General features: G+C 46.7%; 1 protein-coding gene across 4 annotated transcripts in view; it reads left to right on the top strand.

Moving 5' to 3' along the window:
• Positions 1-10,983: 10,983 nt before the first annotated feature.
• The window catches only part of WWC3 (WWC family member 3), a 109,433-nt gene continuing 100,748 nt past the window's right edge, over positions 10,984-19,668 (top strand). For 2 of the 4 annotated variants that reach the window (XM_065915149.1, XM_065915150.1), the window contains exon 1: positions 10,984-11,712. In XM_065915149.1, coding sequence (XP_065771221.1) covers positions 11,420-11,712 — 293 coding nt within the window. In that variant the 5' untranslated portion in view covers positions 10,984-11,419. The remainder of the gene's footprint in view (positions 11,713-19,668) is intronic. The other 2 variants (XM_065915151.1, XM_065915152.1) reach the window with 2 other exon arrangements.

The following is a 19,668-nucleotide window of genomic DNA, read 5'->3' on the forward strand; positions in this document are numbered from 1 at the left end:
ACATTAAAGTGATTATACCCTCAAAAGTGGGGTATGTGTGTGTGTCTGAGCAAAAAGATCTATTTATCTTACAAGTCTGATGAAAGTGAAGTCCCTCAGTCGTGTCCGACTCTGCAACCCCATGGATTGTAGCCTACCAGGTTCCTCCGTCCATGGGATTTTCCAGGCAAGAATACTGGAGTGAGTTGCCATTTCCTTCTCCAGGAGATCTTCCTGACCCAGGGACTGAACCCAGGTCTCCCATATTGTAGGTAGACGCTTTACTGTCTGAGCCACCAGAGAAGTCCTGATAGTCAATTTATTTAAGTTACAAGTTCCAATGCAAACTTTTCCTTTAACCATTTTTAAGCATTTTTTATTGATGTATAATTGCTGTACAACATTATATGCTACACATGTACAGTACAGTGATCCACAATTTTTAAAGGTTATATTCCACTTTTAATTATTATAAAATACTGGTTATATTCTCCGTGTTGTGGAATATATCCTTGTATCTGATTTTACACATAGTAAATTTGTACTTCTTAATGCCATATTAATGCTACATTGCTGCTTCCGCCTTCCCTCTCCACACTGGCAATCACTAGTTTGTTCTCTTTATCTGTTGAGTTTGCTTCTTTTGTCTTTTCTTAGTTTTTTGAGAACCCTCCATACTGTTTTCCACAGTGACTGCATGAATTTACATTTGCACCAACAGTGTGAGAAGGTTCCTTTTTCTCTCCATTCTCCCCAGCATTTGTTATTTGTGGAGTTTTTTGGATGATAGCCATTTTGACAGGCATGACATCATATCTCATTGTACCTTTTCCTTAACCTTTTTAAGTTCAACCTAGGAAATTTATTACTTTTTTTAAAATTCCTTTTAAGTCTAGCAAATAATATCAACCAATTTTAAGAGGTCTTTGGAAAATACTGCATCCCAGTTGTGAACTTGTTAATTAAACACCTTCATGAATTTTAAAGTATACTTAGAACTGTTAATATATTACATTCAGTTTCCTTTTTAGTCACTTCACTTGGCTCAATTAACAAATATATTTCCAGGTATGCAAATAACTTTAAAATCTAATAAATTAAACTTATATAGTGAAACTTCAGTTCTCTTAAAATATCCCAATACTATATAAGATTAGTTTTCAATTAAAATCACGTTTCAATGAATTACTCAATTATATATTTTACAGTGGTTTCCAAAACTCAGAACTTCTTTGTAACGTTAAAAATGTATAAAATACCAAATATACATAGATTCTTTCTTTAACCCAAATATGAATCCCATAGCTTTGATTCTCTTAAAAGTTTCTGTACTTTTCCCAAGTCCTCCTGGAGCTGAGAAATTCATTCCAACCACAGATGGTAATTACCATCCCATGACTGAGCCTGCATACATTCCCATAATCTGGGCTGACCGCTGGCTAGATTCTTGTCAATAACCCTAATGGACACTTGAAGTCTATAAATGATTACTATGTCCAGGATGCTACACTTCACAGAAGGTGCTCTCAAGACCCTCGCCCTTAATTTTAAGCTGTACACACGATTAAGTTTCTTCCATGTACCCTGTGGACATCTCTATAGGCTGGTAGCTTGATCTTTGAATTTTGCACGTTTTTAGTTCTCAAACTATGTACTTCTCTCTAGCTCTAAAGACCTTTGCACTAGAGGAATCCTAAGATGTGTAAATATCCTTTTATCTGCAAATAAGATCTTTGGAATCCATGGAATCTTTCCAGAGGCTTTGATCAGATCAGGTTTGGATTTTAGGGCAAAATTGCCTCATAGGCTTGCTGTGTTTTCCTCCCCAGAGGCACGTCAGGTCTTTGGTGGCGGTCTTCTGGTGATTTCAGCATACTTTTTGGATTTCCAAATTGTATTCAGTTTTGGATATCTCACATGGTTTTGTCTCAACTGTGGTCACCGTATTTGAGATTGTCTTATTAACAAGAAAGTATAATATATCGGACTGGCAAGCTATACCTCTTGATTTCTTGCTATTTGCAGATATACAGTGGAGAACACAACAAGTTCTTTTCCTTCTGTTACTTCTTGCCCAGAGTCCTCTGTCCCTGGAATTTTCCAGACAAGAATACTAGAGTCAGTTGCCATTTCCTACTCGAGGGGATCTTCCTGACCCAGGGATCAAACCTGCATCTCTTATGTCTCCTGCATTGGCTTCCCTGGTGACCAGACAGTAAAGAATCTGCCTGAAATGCAGGAGACCTGAGTTTGATCAGTCCCTTCAAATGTTAGTTGATGATATTAGGAAATTATTTTTTTTTTAATTTAGATCAGATAGGGAGTTTTCTGGTGGCGCAGTGGCTAAGACTGTGCTCCCAAATCAAGGGGCCTAGGGTTCAATCCCTGATCAGGGAACTAGATTCTAAATGTTGGAACTATAAAAGATCCCTCATGCCGCAAATGAAGAATTAATGTTTTCGAACTGTGGTGCTGGAGAAGACTCTTGAGAGTACCCAGTTTGCATTACCAGTTGCCTCATAAACATCACAGATTTTTTTTTCCAGTTGGTTTGTATGAACCAGGATTCAAATACAGACCACACCATGCTACTAGTTCCTGTGTCTCTTTAGTTTTTTGTTTTTTCTTTTTTCTCCTACAGGCTCCCTTTCCATCTCTCTTCCCCTGTCCCCTCCTATCCCCTTAGAGCTTATTTTTGGAAGAAACAAGGTCATTTGTTGAACATCAACTGGGATTTTGCTGATAGTATTCCCAACTTGTTAACTGTTTGTCTGATGTCTGTATTTCTTGAAAGTAGGTAACCAGATCTACAGGCTTTGATCCCTCAATACGGATTTGACTTTTGAGCAAGACTATGTCATAGGTGGTGTGTTTTTTCTGAGGAAACACATCAAGTCTGGTCATCTGTCTTTTTATGATCTTAGCAACAATGGAAACTCAGTGCTAGGATCTAGTCAATTCATGGGGGAGGGGTCTTCATTCTAATTCTGATTCCATCACTCCTTCTTCAGGCTTAGCTGAAATGTTTCCATAAAAAGACACTTCTTGAATTGTGAGAACAGCATGGAAACACCATATGTAAAATGGATAGCCAGTGCAAACTTGCTGTGTGTCACAGTGAGTTCAACCCAGTGCTCTGTGACAACCTAGAGGGGTGGAATAGGATGCAAGATGGGAGAGTTTTAAGGAGGGAGGGGACATATGTAAATCTATGGCTGATTCATGTTGATGTATGGTAAAAACCGTATCTGTAGAGCAATTGTCCTCTAATAATTGTATTTTGTTCTATACCTCTCAGTATTGTACAATTATAATCTTTGATAATTATTAGTGACTCAAAATGGATAAATATGAGGAAAAAAAGAGACTCTTCACACATTTCCAGGTTGGACACCTAGTGGTCCAAAGTAATCTGAACTTTGCACAGCACATGGCAAAATCAGGCCCTTCTGGTCTCTACTGGATGTCGATGAAGTCAAGCAGGTCATACCTGGGGCTTCTGGGTTTGATTGGATTTCTGGGGGCTGTCATGGCAGACTTCTGTTTTCTGGGATTTCCTGGCACTGGTCAGGACACTTCTACACATTCCAATCCAGCCTTGAGCAACCGTAGGAGCCTGGGGACAATTTTCCAGGAGTATTAGTCTTCTGGGGCCACAGTAGACAAAGTTCCACAGACTGGGTGGATTGAAGCAAGAGAAATTTATTCTCTCACAGTTCTGGAGTCTCAAAGTCTGAAATCAAGGTGTCATCAGGGCCACGCTTCCTTTGAAGGCTCTAGGAAAGGGTCTGTTCCAGGCCTTTCTCCTAGCTCCTGGTGTTGCTTCAACATTCGTTGACTTGTAGACACATCACTCCAATCTCTGCCTCCTTCATCACAGGGCCTTCTTCCCATGGGTCCATCTTTTCTTTTCTTCTAAGGACACCAGTCATGCTGGGTGAAGGGTCCATCCTACATCATTATGACCTCATCATATTTTAACTAATTACATCTGCAATGACCCTATTTCCAAATACGGTAATGCTCACAGGTTCTAGGGACAGGACTTGAATGTATTTTTCAGGGCACATAATTCAACCTGCAATGCCAAGGAATGCAGGGTGTAGGGGCATTGGACGTTCCTCCTGCCAGTAGTATCCTGCTGACCTTGGGGAACTAGGTGGGCTGACAGAGAAGTCCTGGGAAACAAATGGTTGGATTTTCTGGGACAGCGCTTCTTTCCCCAAAATGCTCTTCTGTGCTGTAGCTGAAAATTGCTGTCCCTTTGGAATGTTCAATGGACACAGTGACTAGATGTCAAAGGTATAGATAGGACCCTACATTCTGAAGGGCTTTTGCTTATTTTAATGCTGTGTGACACACGGAGCTCAACCTAGTGTTGACAACATCACACATTGACATTAACATTTTTTTCCCATTTATTTTTATTAGTTGGAGGCTAATTACTTTACAATATTGTAGTGGTTTTTGTCATACATTGACATGAATCAGCCATGGATTTACATGTATTCCCCATCCCGATCCCCCCTCCCACCTCCCTCTCCACCAGAGAACAACATCAAAACATGTATATTATCTAGGATGAAACAGATCACCAGCTCAGGTTGGATGCATGAGACAAGTGCTCGGACCTGGTACACTGGGACATTACTATTAACATTTTTTTATACAAGGGGTCTGCTGTGGTCTATTTTGTTGGTGTGCCCCCATGTTCACATATTGAAGTACATGTGTGCGTGCTCAATCGCTAAGTCATGTTCAGTTCTTTGCGACCCCATGGACTGTAGCCCACCAGGTTTCTCTGTCCATGGGATTCTCCAGGCAAGAATACTGGAGTGGGTTGCCATTTCCTCCTCCAGGGGATTTTCCAGACCCAGGGATTGAACCCGCATCTCTTACATCTCCTGCATTGTGTGTGGATTCTTTACTATTGAGCCATCCGGGAAGCCCATATGTCAAAGTCCTAACCGACAATGTGATGGTATTAGGAGATGGAGACTTCAAGAGCTGTTTAGGTCATGACAATGAGCTACAAGAATTCAATCAACATTCTTTTAAAAAAGACCTCACAAGGCATGGGAAGAATTCTCCCTCAGAGCTTCCACAAGGAACCCAACCTGGTCACACCTGGATTTTAGTTTTCTGGCTTCCAGAATGGTAAGAATAAATTTTTGTTGTTTTACACCTCAATAAAATAAGATAAAATAAAATAAAGGCAACCTCACAGCGCTCCCTAAACCTTTCTGCCTTGTGAAGACACACCCGACCATGCTGGCACCCTGACCAAGGGCTTCCCAGCCTCCACAACTGGAAGAAATGAATGTCTCTTGTTTATAAGGCACTCTGTTTGTGGTGTTTTGTGGAAGCCATCTGAAAAGGGTCCCGCCTTTTCATCTGGCACTGCAAAATGTACACGGCAAACTGTGTAGTCAGTCCTGGGTAGGGACACGAGGCAGAAGAGAGGCAGAGGAAACAGGCAAAAATCAAACATTGCTGATGGCGTGGCTGGCTCAGGGCTGGCTTTTTGCCCACTTCTACTTCTGTGCCAGGTAAGCCAGGCTGGACTTCACAGAGACATGGCCTAAAGTTAAATGACAAACAAATCCAGACTGTTAAATAAGCTCTCTTATCACGCACAGCTGAGTAGCCCTTGGCACCTCTTAAATGCTAAACAAAGCCCTATTGATTATAAAGTTGAGTAAGGAAAACACTAAGCAGATGGCTCTCTGAATCAGTATTGTAAAGTGTGTGTGTGTGTGTGTGTGTTAGTTGTTCAGTCATGTCCAACTCCTTCGTGACCCCATGGGCTGTAGCCCTCCAGGCTCCTCTGTCCATGGGATTCTATCCATTTTTTCCTGCCTTTGGACCCGAAGTGACACATCAGCTCTTCTGGGGTCTCTAGCCTGCTGGCCTTGGACTGAACTCATACCACTGGCTCTCCTGGGTTTCCAGATTGCTAATTCCACTTTTCCTTACTCAGACTCCATAATCACTTGAGCAAATTCCTTATAATGAATCTCTTGATATATGTATCCCATTGGTTCTGTTTCTCTGGAGAACTCTGACTAATACAGAGGTCAGATAAGATGGTTGATGCTTTTTAGCAATAGCCAGATCACATTGCCCTAGTTACTTATATTCTCTGGACCTTGATTTCCCCACTATGAACCCTAGGTACAACAAATGTTACCATCAATTATATGTGTATTACAGGGCTTCTCTACCTCAGTACTAGCAACATTTGGGTCTTATGAGTTTCTGTTATGGGGCCGTTCTGGGCCCTGTAGGATGTTGAGCAGTATCCCTGGCTTCTTTCTACTCACTGGATGCCTGGAGCATCCTTCCATCCAGTTATGACAACCAAAAATGTCTCCAGATGTTGCTAAATGTCGCCTGGGGGCCACAGTCACCCCGGCGAGAAGCACTGGTATGTAACAAATATCTCGAGCTTGTTGTTCCAGGATCTAATGACGTTGCCTGTGTTCCAAAACTGTTCATTCACACTACAAAAGAGACTGATTTATAATGCTGGTGTCATCAAATGAAAAAAAAAAAGTTGTTAATAACCCAGAAAGTGCTCATTTCTGTGTCGGATAAATCTGCCCTCTTGTTTCTGTAAGCCTGAGACTTCCAAGCTGGTCTGCTTGGCTCATAAAGCAGAGGTCTGCAGTTGAAGAATCTGTTTTTCCAAATCCACAGGGGACCAGAGTCATAATCCTAAACAGGAGAGAACCCAGCCAGGAGGAAGCATGTGTAGTATGCCGGCTCATGGCAGCTGTGTCTTCTGAAAATTATGGTTCGCCTGGAATACATTTCCATTTGGCTCGCTAACATTCTGTCGAACATTACCCAAGGGTTGGGAAGGAGGAGAAGTAAAAATATAGCTTTGGGAGGGGAGACTTGGAGAGGAAGGAAGTGGGTGACAGCAAACGTTCTAAGTTTGGATGAGAAATTGGTCTTCTTTTTTTTCTTTAAACCTGAAGTTTAATAACCCAGGTACAAATGGGGAGTCCGCCTACAACATGACAACCATGAACTGATGCCAAGGACATTGCTATGCACGGAGAAGCCAACACATAGCAGCAGAAAGCACTAAAATGACCAAACAGGCTGCTTGGTTCATCCACACAGCTGACTCTTTTGGAATACTCTGCACCTCTCTGGAGCGGAAGATCAGGCCGTGAGAAAACTTCATCTCAAAACTGCACAGATCTTCCCCAATCAAGGAAGTCCCATTTGAGGAAAGGACTCCCTTGGTCCCCGTCCACATTCAAAAGTGAAACAAGGGCTTTTCCTATCACAAGTCACATAAGTGTTTGAAGTTAAGAGACTGAAAGCCATGAAAGAAAACCTCAGGGAATAACCCCACGTACCCCCTTTTCTCCCAGAAATAGTGAAGGACAGGGAAGCCTGGCGTGCTGCAGTCCATGGGGTCTCAGAGTCGGACACGACTGAGCGACTGAACAACAACCCCTTTTAGTTCCCAAGCCTGGGGAGAGGTCTCGGATTAGAGATGTCTGCATTGCTCTCTGCCTTTGCAGTCTCGAAACCGGCAAGACAGGAATAAGCCAGAACTCCATCTAATCTTCCCCACAGCTTGGGGATTTGCATTATTTAAATATATGGGAAGCGCCCATCATTGAGTAACTAGTCCAGCATTTAAAGAATGCCAAACAATGAGCCATTTCTTCTTCAGACCCACTCCTGCCCATTTCCGTTTTCCTCTCAGCACATTGTGTAGAATTACCCAATGTGTCACTTCCTAGAACACTCGATTGTTTATACAAGCAAGCAAGACTTCTCTGGCAGTATTTATTTCTCTCATTTTCAACATGACGATTGCAAGCTTCCCGGGGGCTCCCTTTTTCCAGAAGTTTCTCAGGTAGTCAAAGTGGAGAGAGGCAGTTTCGTCCCTTCCTTGATAAGTCAAGGTTCTCCTTTGGGAAGAGAAAGTGGAATCTAAGTAAAAAACCTTCCAATTCTGTATGCTTGCCTGGCATGCAAGGAGTGTGCTGGATTGGCTCCTTAACAAGCATTTTAAAGAAAATAATCTGCAAGCTCCACTTGAGGGCAGATTTTCACAGCTGGGGCAAAGGGATTTCCCAGAGGGTCTGCGAGGAGAACAAGTATTCGCATCACCAGTACCCAGGGCCTAAGTGGATTTTTCCTGAGCTGCATTTCCGTCAGAAATCTTGGTGGGAGGAGAGGTCACTACAATGTTTGTACTTTTGTTGTTGGAAAGGCTGTGGTTTGAATATGGAGGCAGTAAAGAATGCGTAATTGTGTTTTCGGCTCAGAGGAAAGACTCCTCTCCCAACACTGTTTTATGTGTGCTGGTGTTTTTTAGTCCAACATGGAAAGCCCCACTCGACTGTGAGAAAGACCGGCCTTATTCTCCCTAACACATAACACACGCACTCAGTTCTTCCCGATTTATGGCAAAGCCGGAAGGTGACAGTCCCTTCGAGACAGTCTCCATCAATTTCTCCGGCATCCCAAAGCCCCACACAGGTCTTTAAAGACCATTAGCTTCTGCCTGGGGCAAACATTACAAGTCAAAAGGGAAGATGGAGCAATGCACAGGCCTCGATCATCCTATGTTCTAGTTTCTTCCTTTAGTTGCCTCATTTGAGGAAGACAAATGCGGTGGGCCTGGTTGGCTTCTCTGAGTCAGAGAGGTCCCGGGATGCTGTGTGGGCCTGTGGATGAAGCTTTTTCAGGTAGGGGCTTCAGTGTGTCTCCACTTGCATGCATGACATTTCTTCTGAATTCTCCTCCGTTGACGTGCAAACGAAATTAAGAATACCTGTAGATGTTGTCATGATGATCAAATGGTGGATATTTGCTAAAGTGTTTCAAAGAATAAGCACAGCAGACTGTCTCTTGGCAGCTACATGTGCCAAGGTGTGAGGGCTCAGGACTTGGAAATTTAAAGACCCGAACCTCAGTTTCCTCATCCACACCATCTTCCTTTAGGTCTCCTAAGGCCTCCCCTGAGTTCTGAATCTGAAGTCAGCACCTTGGCTTGGTTTGTAGAGAAGTCACAGTCCCAGGTGCCTAATTCTGGGTTTAGTCCTTGACTTGAGGGGTAGGGGCCCACAGGCTCTTTCCTGTTCTCTGCAGCATCGCCGCACCTTGTACGTCCACCGCCAGTCCAAAGGAGTCCAGAAGAAGATCTTATCGTCAGTGAAAGGCCCGTCAACACTTGCCTCTTAGCTCCTCATGGGCTGTAGCTTCCCCCACCCCTGACTCTTTATCTGATACTTTTTCATCTTGCCTTTCCTTCTGAGTCCTTTGATGTGTGTGGGTGTTCTCTCTCTGCAGAGGTTGGCATCACTCCAATGCACTCCAGCCCCATTCAGGATAATTTCGAGTGATAGCGCCCAGATTTGTGAAATTCTGAGATGACACGATGCCTGGGAGGGCGGGGCGGGAATGCGGCTTCAGCTTGGCCATGGTGGGTGGTGGGGTGACTGCAGCGTGGGCAGGGGGAGGGGCACAAGGCGGCGGTAGCCTCCTTGGTAATAAACCACGGCAATCAGAAGGGAAGATGTCACGGCGGGGATCCTCAGCACTGGGCCATTCTCTGGAACACGCAAGATCACAACGTATTTGCTCTTTTGATACTCTGTGCCCCTTTCCCTTGGACATTTAATAGCTGTGCATGTTTCACTAAAAGGACTCCAGCGGTGGAATTTCCGGCATATGACATTCGGGTGGGGGTAGACTCTAGGGGAGCAAGGAAGCTTCTGTGCTCGGGTGGGAGAAGAGGCGGAAAGGCCTCCTTCGGACGTGTCCCAATTACAGTCTCCATGCCTGCACATTCCTTTTAAAAACAATTTTCCCCTTATAAAAGGAATAGAACCCTTTTACAAACCATTTCGAAGGCAAATAACTAAAAAAGCAACCATCCCACTGAAGGAATGCAAACTGCTGTGAGCATTTGGGGAGATTTTCCTCCCGTTGCTTCCCCTATGTAGCTAGATTTGGATCGCTGTTAGGGTTTTTATTAGAACTTTTTGTATCATTGTAACAGTGCTTTAAAACCTCTCTGATACTTTCCTGAGTTTCCTGGCATTGTCTTGTGTCCAGAGATCTGGGGCACTAAATAACTGGGGAATTTGGAGCAAGAAGAGAGCCAGCCCTGTCTTTGGACTTCAATTTCTCCAGCTACGAGTTGTGCATTTAACATAAAATAGCAATAGCCATAGAGGTTTCATGTTTCGGAGCTGACCTGGCTTCCTCTCAAGCAGAGGCCTACTTGGGTCTCCACTCAAACCATTGGATCTCCCAAACTGGAAGAGAGAAGAGCTCAGGGCAGGTCAGGGGTCTGACCCGGAGTGGGGACTTAGCATCAACCCTGCTGGGGCTCTCCTAGCAGGGACGAGAAGTGGCAACCTAAGCAGCTCCCCACTTCCAGGTGTCCCCCAGGCTCCAGCCCATTGGACCGGCCTCAGGTTCCTCCTCCAGCTAGGGAGCTCCTTCAACTTCCCTTCAGGGGACGTACCCACCTTCGCGGGGGCCATCCTCGGTATTTGGGAGACCTAAGGCGCAGCTCCCCTCCCCCATCAAGTGGGCAGAGAGGAGGACCCCAGACATCCAAGGCCTGGGAATGGGTGCAGCGAGGTGACCGCCCTCTCCCCCGGGAATTGTTTGGGTCCCAGGAGTCAGCCCCCGGCAGGCCGCGTCTGCAGCCCGGGTGGGGCCGCCAACCTCCAGGCCCTCCTTCCTCTCCGCGGTGGCCCGGGGGCGGACGGACGCGGCGGCGCCCATCCTGGCCCCCGTGCGGTTTCCCGGCGAGACCCAAGGAGGTGGTGGAGGAGAGAAGAGGGAGGAGCGCGCGGAGCAGGAGGGGAAGACCGAGGAGCAGGGGGCGAGCGTTGGGAGGGTCGGAGCAGCCGGCGGGGGAGGAGGAGTAGAAGCAACGGGCCGGGGTGAGGGGGTGGGGGCCAGAGGGGCCGAGAGCCAAGGAGCCCCCAAGGGAGATTGGAGGCGGAGCAGCCAAGGGAGATCGAAGGGTTTGCAGCAAGCGGGGGAGGAGCCGCCGAGGACGAAGGGGTGGAGGGAGAGCCGGGTCCACCGACAGGGCGGGGCCTGCGTAGCCCCGCCCCCAAGGCGGTGCTGTGAAACGAAGATGGCCGGGCGCGCCGCGGGAACTGAGGGGCTGCCGGCAGCGGCTGCGGCAGCTCTTGGACTGTGACTCCACGCGCCGCGGCGACCCGAGTGATCCAGGCACTGCAGGCGGCGGAGCGCAGGGCCGAGTAGGCGGCGGGCGACAAGAGGCAGGCGGGCACCGGTGCGCGGGCGCCGGGCGGAGGATGCACCGGGCGCGGCGGGCGGGTCCCCGCGGCCGCCCCCGCGCCCTGAGCGCCGGGCCTTAGTGCTGGCGGACGAGGCGGCGCGCGTGGGGCGGCCGGGCGGCGGCGGGGCCCGCGCCGTCATGCCGTGGCTGAGCGGCGGCCGGCGGCGGCGGCGGGGACAGCCCCGCGAGGCCCCGCGGGAGCCACCGCAGCCGGCGCAGCCCCCGCGGGAGCCGCCGCCGGCCGCGCCCCCCGCCGCGGCCCCCGTGCCCCCCGCGCCCTCGGCGCCCTCCGCGCCGCCACCGCCTCGGGCCCGGGAGAGCGCTGAGCTGCCGCTGCCTGCCGGCTGGGAGGAGGCGCGCGACTACGATGGCCGAGTCTTCTACATCGACCACAACACGCGCCAGACGTCGTGGATCGACCCCCGCGACCGGTAAGGGGAGGGGGGCGCGGGCCAGAGTTAGGGCGACCCATACTTTGGGCCCAGGGAGAGGATCGAGGACCCGGGGGGCCTCCGGGGTCTGGGCGGAGATCGTGCGTCCTCCGGGCCCGGAGAAGGTCCGGGCGCCCCCACCCCCGGGACCCTGGTCGAAGATCGAGGCTACCCCTCTCCCGGCCTCGAGCCCGTGGTGTGCGGAGCCCCGGCTTCCACCGCGGGACGGACACTCTGACTTGGTTCCCTCACGTCACCCGCTGACCGATGCCTGGGAGCTGGGCGCCTGGAATTTCCTCTCCAGGGGCTGACGGATGGCCATCTTCCTTTTTCCGCCGCAGTCTCGCCCATCCCTGCCGGGCCTCTGCGGCCCACCGCCCCCGATTGTGGGCCCACAGGCGCCCCTCAGCCCCGCGGTGGCCAGATGAGCTGTCATCTTGTAGCACAACCGTGCGTCCCAGCCTCGTGGTGTGGGTTCCTTGTCTGGCGGCTTCAGCCTAGTTTCCAGAGAAGACTGTGCCAGATGGGACACTTCAGAGTCTTTGGAGTAACCATCAAACTGGGGTGGTTACTCTTCAGCGCCTTAGAAAGTGACTTCAAATTCTGGTTGAAAAAGCCTTGTGTACTGCGGCCAGAATGGACTGTGATTAGACCCATATGCTTCTGGGATAAAGGGAAAACAAGAGTTGAATTTTAGGTTTCCTTTCTGTGCAAGATGTGAAGAGAGCCTTCAGTTGTCTCATTATTCATGTGAATGAATCCCCCGGAGTGAAAAACGGATGCTTCTGAAAGCAGTGCTAGATTGCCATTAAGTTTCACGTAATGACTTTTTCGGTAACTTTTTGTTCCATTGCCTGTTGGTTTCAGTGGTTCAGCTGCTTTTGGGGAGAGGCATTTCGGGATTCTCTTGAAACCCAGGGATTCCAGTGATTATCTGATATCTTGTCCTTTCTGGAGCAACTTCTCTCCAGGTTGGGCCTGAGTACCAGAAAGGAAATACTGCAAGCTTCCCAAATGATTTTAAGACTTGAAAAGGCCCAGCGTGGTGACAGGCTCTTACATCCTCCTACCTGCACAGGAAAGGCAGCGCTACATGGCACTGGCCTTTGAAAATAAACTTTTCAGGAGGGAAGCTGCTGAATTGTTGTTTGAAGATTTCTCTAGGTTCAAATAGGGAAAGACAAAGAAAGGCAAAAGGCTCATGGTTCCCTAACATTCTCTTTGAACCTGGCCAACTTCTGGACTCAGAAACTCAGAGAAATTATAGCACAGTTTATTGGCTTAAAAAGGTGCTTCGTTACTTTGAAAATCAGGTGAGATCATATTATAATTTTATCTAAAGCCTAGAGCCACAGCTGTCTGATCAAGCCTCGGAAGGTTCTGGAGTTGGTAGAACTGCTTCAAATGTGGTGCCCTTCTATGTTGTATGTCTGTTAAAAATCCAATCAACTGGAAAATGAACCAATTAAAAGTACTGTTTTGCTTAGAAAAAGTGAAGACCCATTTTATGAAGATAATATAAAACAGTTGTGGTCACATTGGAGTGTAGATTCATGAGGAAAATTGTAAGTGCAAGAATTTCAATTTTATCGGCACAATTCAAGACATAGGTGAGCTGACCCCACAAAAGACAGCTGGTAGAAACTTCCTTTCTGTTTATTTCATACACATTGCCTGCGTTCCTCTTTCCAGAAAGCTGTGTTACCGAATGACATTGTCACCCTTTTCGGACATCACTCATGCTACAAATTTTTAAAAAGTCCAGTTTCTAATGCTCAGAGCGTCGATGGAGTGAACAAAAGTGGATGTTTTGCATTTTTTTGTAAAGTAAAAACATGTGTACAGTTTTATGAGACATTGTTTTTATAGTGAGTGAAAATTCAGTAGGGGACAGCTTGCACTTCAGCTCCCATAATACCTTGCCCGAAATATGTATGGAATGTTCAGCAAGCCACAAACATTTAAGTGGAGTCTACGGAAGGGTGTAAATGCTGTAATAGTCATTCTCCTTCTTCTTTCAAAACAGAGCCCTGCCGATTTTTATTAGTGACTGGTTATCCTTTAAGGTTGTGATTGATTTTTATGATATGGAAAAAATTGTGTGTTGGAGCACAGCATTTTCTCCTTGTGCATCTAACACTTAAAACCCTTTTTGAGTCGAGTTTGATTCACACGACCAGAAAACGGTATTCAAGAAATGAAGACTTTCCCCAAACAGCTTCTAAATGGAGAACTGTCAGAAGAGGCAAAGAAATAGGTCCTTAAAAACAATGAAATTATGGAGAAATAGATGAATGTAGTCGGTTAGGTGAAGATTCTTGCTGACTGAAAGCATTTCGTATATAATTTATGAAAGCTGTAATAGCATAAAATATGCTGCTGTAAGCAAGGTAACCGAGGGCCAAGGGTTGGGAACAAACTCTTCTAGAGTTGTACAATAATTCCATTCAGTGTTGTGTCTAACAGCATTTGTATTGCCAGCTCAGGGCATGTTGGTGAATTATTGTAGCAGTACTTTCTTTTTCACATTACAACAAAGAGGTTGCAAACCTAGGGAAGTATCTTTACAGATGTGTAAAAAAAAATCTCAGTATTTTCAAAACAGATTTTTTAATTTTTTAAAATTAATTTATTTTAAATGGAGGCTAATTACTTTACATATTGTAGTGGTTTTTGCCATACATTGACATGAATCAGCCATGGGTGTACATGTGTTCCCCATCCTGAACCCCCATCCCATCTCTCAGGGTCATCCCAGTGCACCAGCCCTGAGCACCCTGTCTCATGCATCAAACCTGGACTGGCGATCTGTTTCACATATGGTAGTATACATCAAAACAGAATTTTTTTAGTTGGATTCTGAACTCACTGTAGGCTTAAATTCACTATCTCTGCAGATCAGTACTGTGCATATAATTTTCATAGTTTTCTGGGAGTCATACCCCAAAACTTTGTTTAAAAATAAACAGTTAGAACTTCCCTGGCAGTCCAGTGATTAAGACTCCTTGTTCCCAATGCACGGGTTTGATTCCTGGTCGGAACTAAAATTCCACATGCTGCACGGTGAAACCAAAAAAATCAAATCAACCAGTCAATAAAGTTAATTCACCGTTTCTGTGACTGGTATTTTCTGTGGGTGAGTTGCGTGTGGTTTACATTAGTGGCACATATGTATTCCACATATATTAACTTGGAGGTCAATGGCGACTTTATAAAAAGGTATTTACCGTTTAGATGGAAAATACGGGAAGAACTTTTTTGCCTCTCTTGGAAAAATTCAGTGTCTTTGATGGTTGTATATATGTCTGCTTCTTTTGAGGTTGTATTGTTACTAACCTTTAGACGGACTGAGGGGTTGAAACTTACTGTTCTGTTTTCCATAGCTCAGTTGGGACTGTACATTACTGGAAATGCCAACCTCAGGCACTTTAAGAGTGGTGGACATAGCGCATTTGAGATCAAAGCAGAGTATAAACGATCAGGATGATGGTGGCAGGCCCAGAGTATATCATGACAAAAGCTTTTAGGGATCCATTTGTTCACTAGCTGGGGTTTGACCTACGCCACATGGAGAAATCCTGTGATATATCAAAAGTCCTTTGAACAGGTTATTGCTTTAAAGAGAAAACAATCCATGGTTCTCGAATTTTGCCAGGTTGAAGCCCCATATAACAGGTCCAGATGACACCATTGCTGTCTTCTTAGAACCTGTATTCAGTGTTAATTAATAGGAGGTTTACTGTATTTTGGGCTTCCCTGATGGCTCAGCAGTAAAGAATCCGCCTGCAATCCAGGAGACACAGGAGACATGGGTTCGATCCCTGTGTCGGGAAGATCCCCTTAGAGAAGGAAATGACAACCCACTCCAGTATTCTTGTCTGGGAAATCCCGTGGACAGAGGAACCTCACAGGCTACAACCCATGGGATTGCAAAGAGTTGGACACGACTGAGCATGCAGTCAACTCAACTTAATATATTTATCCCACAGGGTCTATTTTGGGATTATTATCAACTTTGTGATAAATAATAATTTTTCCATTTTTCATTCTTTAAGATTAGAGGGGTGTGGGTGTGTGTTTGTGTGTGTGTGTGTGTGTATGTGTGTTTGTATATACATAGAGGAGTGTCTTGCTTTTAAAGCCATAAAGAGTGGACTTCTGTAAGAATCTTCTTCCATTTAGATTATCAACAACCATTTCTTGATTTGTTCTTGGTCTAATATCTTTCTTTTTTTTCTTTAAGAAAAGTGAGTGGAAAAGTCATTCATTTCTAAAAATAGCTCCCGGATGTTTGGAAATCTCTAAGTTTCCTTTTCTTCCCTTTCGCTCTGCTTTTGGAAGTGGAAATTGTGTTTCCCCTTCTCCCGTAGGTTCTACTGCAGAAACCCGTGGGTCAAGTGACGTGTTAAAAGGTCACTTTAACACTTGAGCCCAGTGAGCTCTTCTTGCCCAGGTCCTTTTGCTCTTTGGCTGCCTTTCCAGTAAATTCAGTAAAATTAATCTGATGGAATAAAAGCAGAGCTAAAATTTCCTGAGTTCAGTTATTCTCATTTAAATCCAGTCAAATGAAGTAATATTTATAGGTTCTTGGCCTCCTGTGTACTAGGATAGTGGATGGAGACCAGGTTTGTCTGGGAGATAGGAGACCCAGAAAATGTAGACAATGATGGTTGCCAGACACCCTCAGCAGAAGGTGGTGGCTTCTGAGAAAAGGAGGTGGCTCACTAGAGCCTGGGGGTTCTTTATCTTTGTGCATTGTCTCCTAGTATATCTCATGCTTCCTTAGCTTTGGGGATGAGAAGAATGCTGCGGACAAGGAAGTGCTAGGTGTTTGGAATAAGGATGGGAACTGGTTAGCTTGACTGACCCAGAGTCTTTGTGTTAGGCAGGTCAGGCTCAGGCAAGACCACGTGGAGCTTGAATCCTCCAGCTTTGGGCTTAAAAGAGCCAGGATGGCCTCTTTCCTCTCTTCATCTTGCATGTGAGGGCCATAGCCAAGGGTTACGTCCCACCCACTGTGGGAGGAACTGGGACTTGAGCCGAATCTTCTGACCATGATCCAATGCTCTGTCACAGACACCACCCCTTTGCCCTGTCCCTCTTCAATTTGAGGCATCCTGCCTCTCTTCATTCGTTTGTTGGCTAATCTGTCCATTCATTCATTAACTGTTGCACAGCCTCCCCATCTCAGGCACCCTTCCAGGTCCAGGAAGCACCAGTGGCAAGCACCAGCAGACAGGTGCTGCCTCCGTGGGACTCACACGTGCTTGTATTCTGTTTACCCTGAGGCCTCACTGTGTTCTCCCTGCCTCCTGCTTTCTCCCCGCTGGGGTCCCTTGGGTCTTAGGACATATGAGGGGTACTGCTTGTGGGCCACACACTCCAAGGCACTGTCACTGAAAGCCGACAAAGGCTGCGCGAGCCGTCATTGGGACGATGATGGAACTGAAGCCCAGGGGCTTGCCTTAGTAACCTTGCTTCCCAGAGCCAACGAAGAGGGGTGTCTGTCTGGCTCCAGACTTGAACCAAAATCTTCTGTCTATACCTTCCTCTCCCTTGGCTTGGTAACCATGTGCCCCCTGTGCTATGTTCGATTCCTCCGGTTACTTTTATCTTCTATTCATTGTTGTTTGATATTTAACAGACTTCCTCCCTGCCTTTCCCACCCAGATAGAAGAATGGTGCTCCAAAGATGTCCATGGCCTAGTCTCCTAAATCGATTAATAAGTTACCTTCCCATAGAAATGTCCTTGGTAGGTGGGATTAAGTTAAGAATCCTGAAATGAGGTGATCATCCTGGATTATCTGGCTGGGCTTAGGGTAAGCAGAAGAGTCCTGACCAGAGGGAAGCAGAAGGCTCAGAGTCAGAGAAGGAGATGCGACAGCAGAAGCAGATGTTGGAGCTGTGTGGCCAGAAGCCAAGGAATGTAGGCGGCCTCTCGAATCCGGAAGAGCCAGGAGGTGTATTTTTCCTTCGCGCTTCCAGATGGAACGCAGCCCTGCTAACACCTTAATATTGGCCGAATGAAACTGATTTTTGACTTCTGACCTCCAGAACTGTGAGACAGTAAATGTGTGTTGTGTTAAACTGCCTGGTTTGTGGCAGTTCCTTACAGCAGCAGTAGGAAACTCCCGCACCCTGTGTGTTGTTTTCCCAGAGAGAATGGAAGGGTCTGGTCAGACTGGTGTTGTTTGATAAGAGGCACATGGGCTGAGGTGTCCTGGGTGCTCAGGGGTTGCAGGGCCAGGCATTTTACATCTGTTTTTCTCCCAGGCTCCTCACAACACCCCAGGAGTCCTGTTCCTCGTGCCTGGGGCCTGGAGTTTCAGTCATGTGAGGCACCAAGTCCTGCTTGATGAGCTAGCTACATATGAGCGATGGACAGGGTGCACTTTTGAGAGAAGAGGGCAGCCGGAAATTGTTGGAGGTTTTCACAGATGCTGATGGACCTGAGCTAGAGATATTCAGGGCTCTTGGACTAGAAAAATTGAGGATTATGTCAGAGAAATCGTGAAGGAGACAAGCAGTGTACAGGACTTAGCCAATGCTTGAATTAAGGCAGGGGAAACCAGGAGGTGGGGGATGTCAAAGGAACCTTTTTTGCTGACACCTTAGAAGTAGTTGGGACTCAGCAGGGGGCGAGGTGGAGGCCTCCTGTTAACCCCACTATCAACCATCACTATTTTTTCCCCCATTGTTGATGATGGTGTTATATTCAGTGACTTGGTTACATAGAGAAACAAGTGGGGTCTTTCAGCCTGCTGTATTGCTGATAGACAGGGGCCTAAAGGGTGTCCAAACTGAGCAGGTGTTACTTTAGACTGGGGTTTCAGAGCCCTGGCACTGTAAATGTCTCAGTTCAGTTCAGTCGCTCAGTTGTGTCCAACTCTTTGTGACCCCGTGGACTATAGCATGCTGGGCTTCCCTGTCCATCACCAACTCCCGGAATTTGCTCAAACCCATGTCCATCGAGTCGGTGATGCCATCCAACTATCTCATCCTCTGTCGTCCCCTTCTCCTCCCGCTTTCAGTCTTTCCCAGCCTCAGGGTCTTTTCCAATGAGTCGGTTCTTCACATCAGGTGGCCAGAGTATTGGAACTTCAGCTTCAGCATCAGTCCTTCCAAAAAATAGTTGGGACTGATTTCCTTTAAGGTTGACTGGTTTGATCTCCTTGCTGTCCAAGGGACTCTCAAGAATCTCCTCCAACCTGTGTCTGTGAATGTTTAGGGGTGGGTAATTCTTTATTGTTGGACTGTCCTGCATAGTGGAGGATAGTTAGCAGGACACCTGGACAGGTTTGCAGCATCTCTGGTCTCTCTGCTGAGTGCCTGCCAGTAGCGCACCTCTCCAAGACACGGCAAAACCAAAAGTGACTTCAGACATGACCAGGTGTCTGCCGGGGAGCCAGGTGGCCTGAGGAAGATGCTAAGTTATGTCTGACTCTGTGACCCCATGGACTGTAACCCATCAGGCTCCTCTGTCCATGGGGTTCTCCAGGCCAGAATACTGGAGTGGGTTGCCATGCCCTTCTGCAGGGGATCTTCCCAACCAGGGGATTGAACCCATGTCTCCTGCATTGCAGGTGGATTATTTACCATTTGAGGCACCAGGGAAGCCCTCACCTACCGTAGAATGTACCATTTTAAAGTGCGCCATTTAGTGGTTATTCATACATTTACAAGGTTGTGTGACCACCACTGCTGTGTGATTCCAGAATAGTTTCATTGCCTCAGAGAGAAAGCCTGTACCCATTAATAGTCACTCCCTATCTCTCCATCTCTTGGCAACACGAGTCTGTTCTCTGTCTCCAGATTTGTCTATTCTAGACATTTCGTGTACGTGGAGTCATGCAGTCTGCGGACTCCTGTGTCTGGCTTATCTCACTCGGCATCATGTTTTTGAGATCTGTCCGCATCGCAGCCTGGATCAGTGCTCCACTCCCTTTCCTTGCCAA

Source organism: Muntiacus reevesi, chromosome X (assembly GCF_963930625.1).
Source record: "Muntiacus reevesi chromosome X, mMunRee1.1, whole genome shotgun sequence".
Taxonomy (NCBI): Eukaryota; Metazoa; Chordata; class Mammalia; order Artiodactyla; family Cervidae; genus Muntiacus; species Muntiacus reevesi.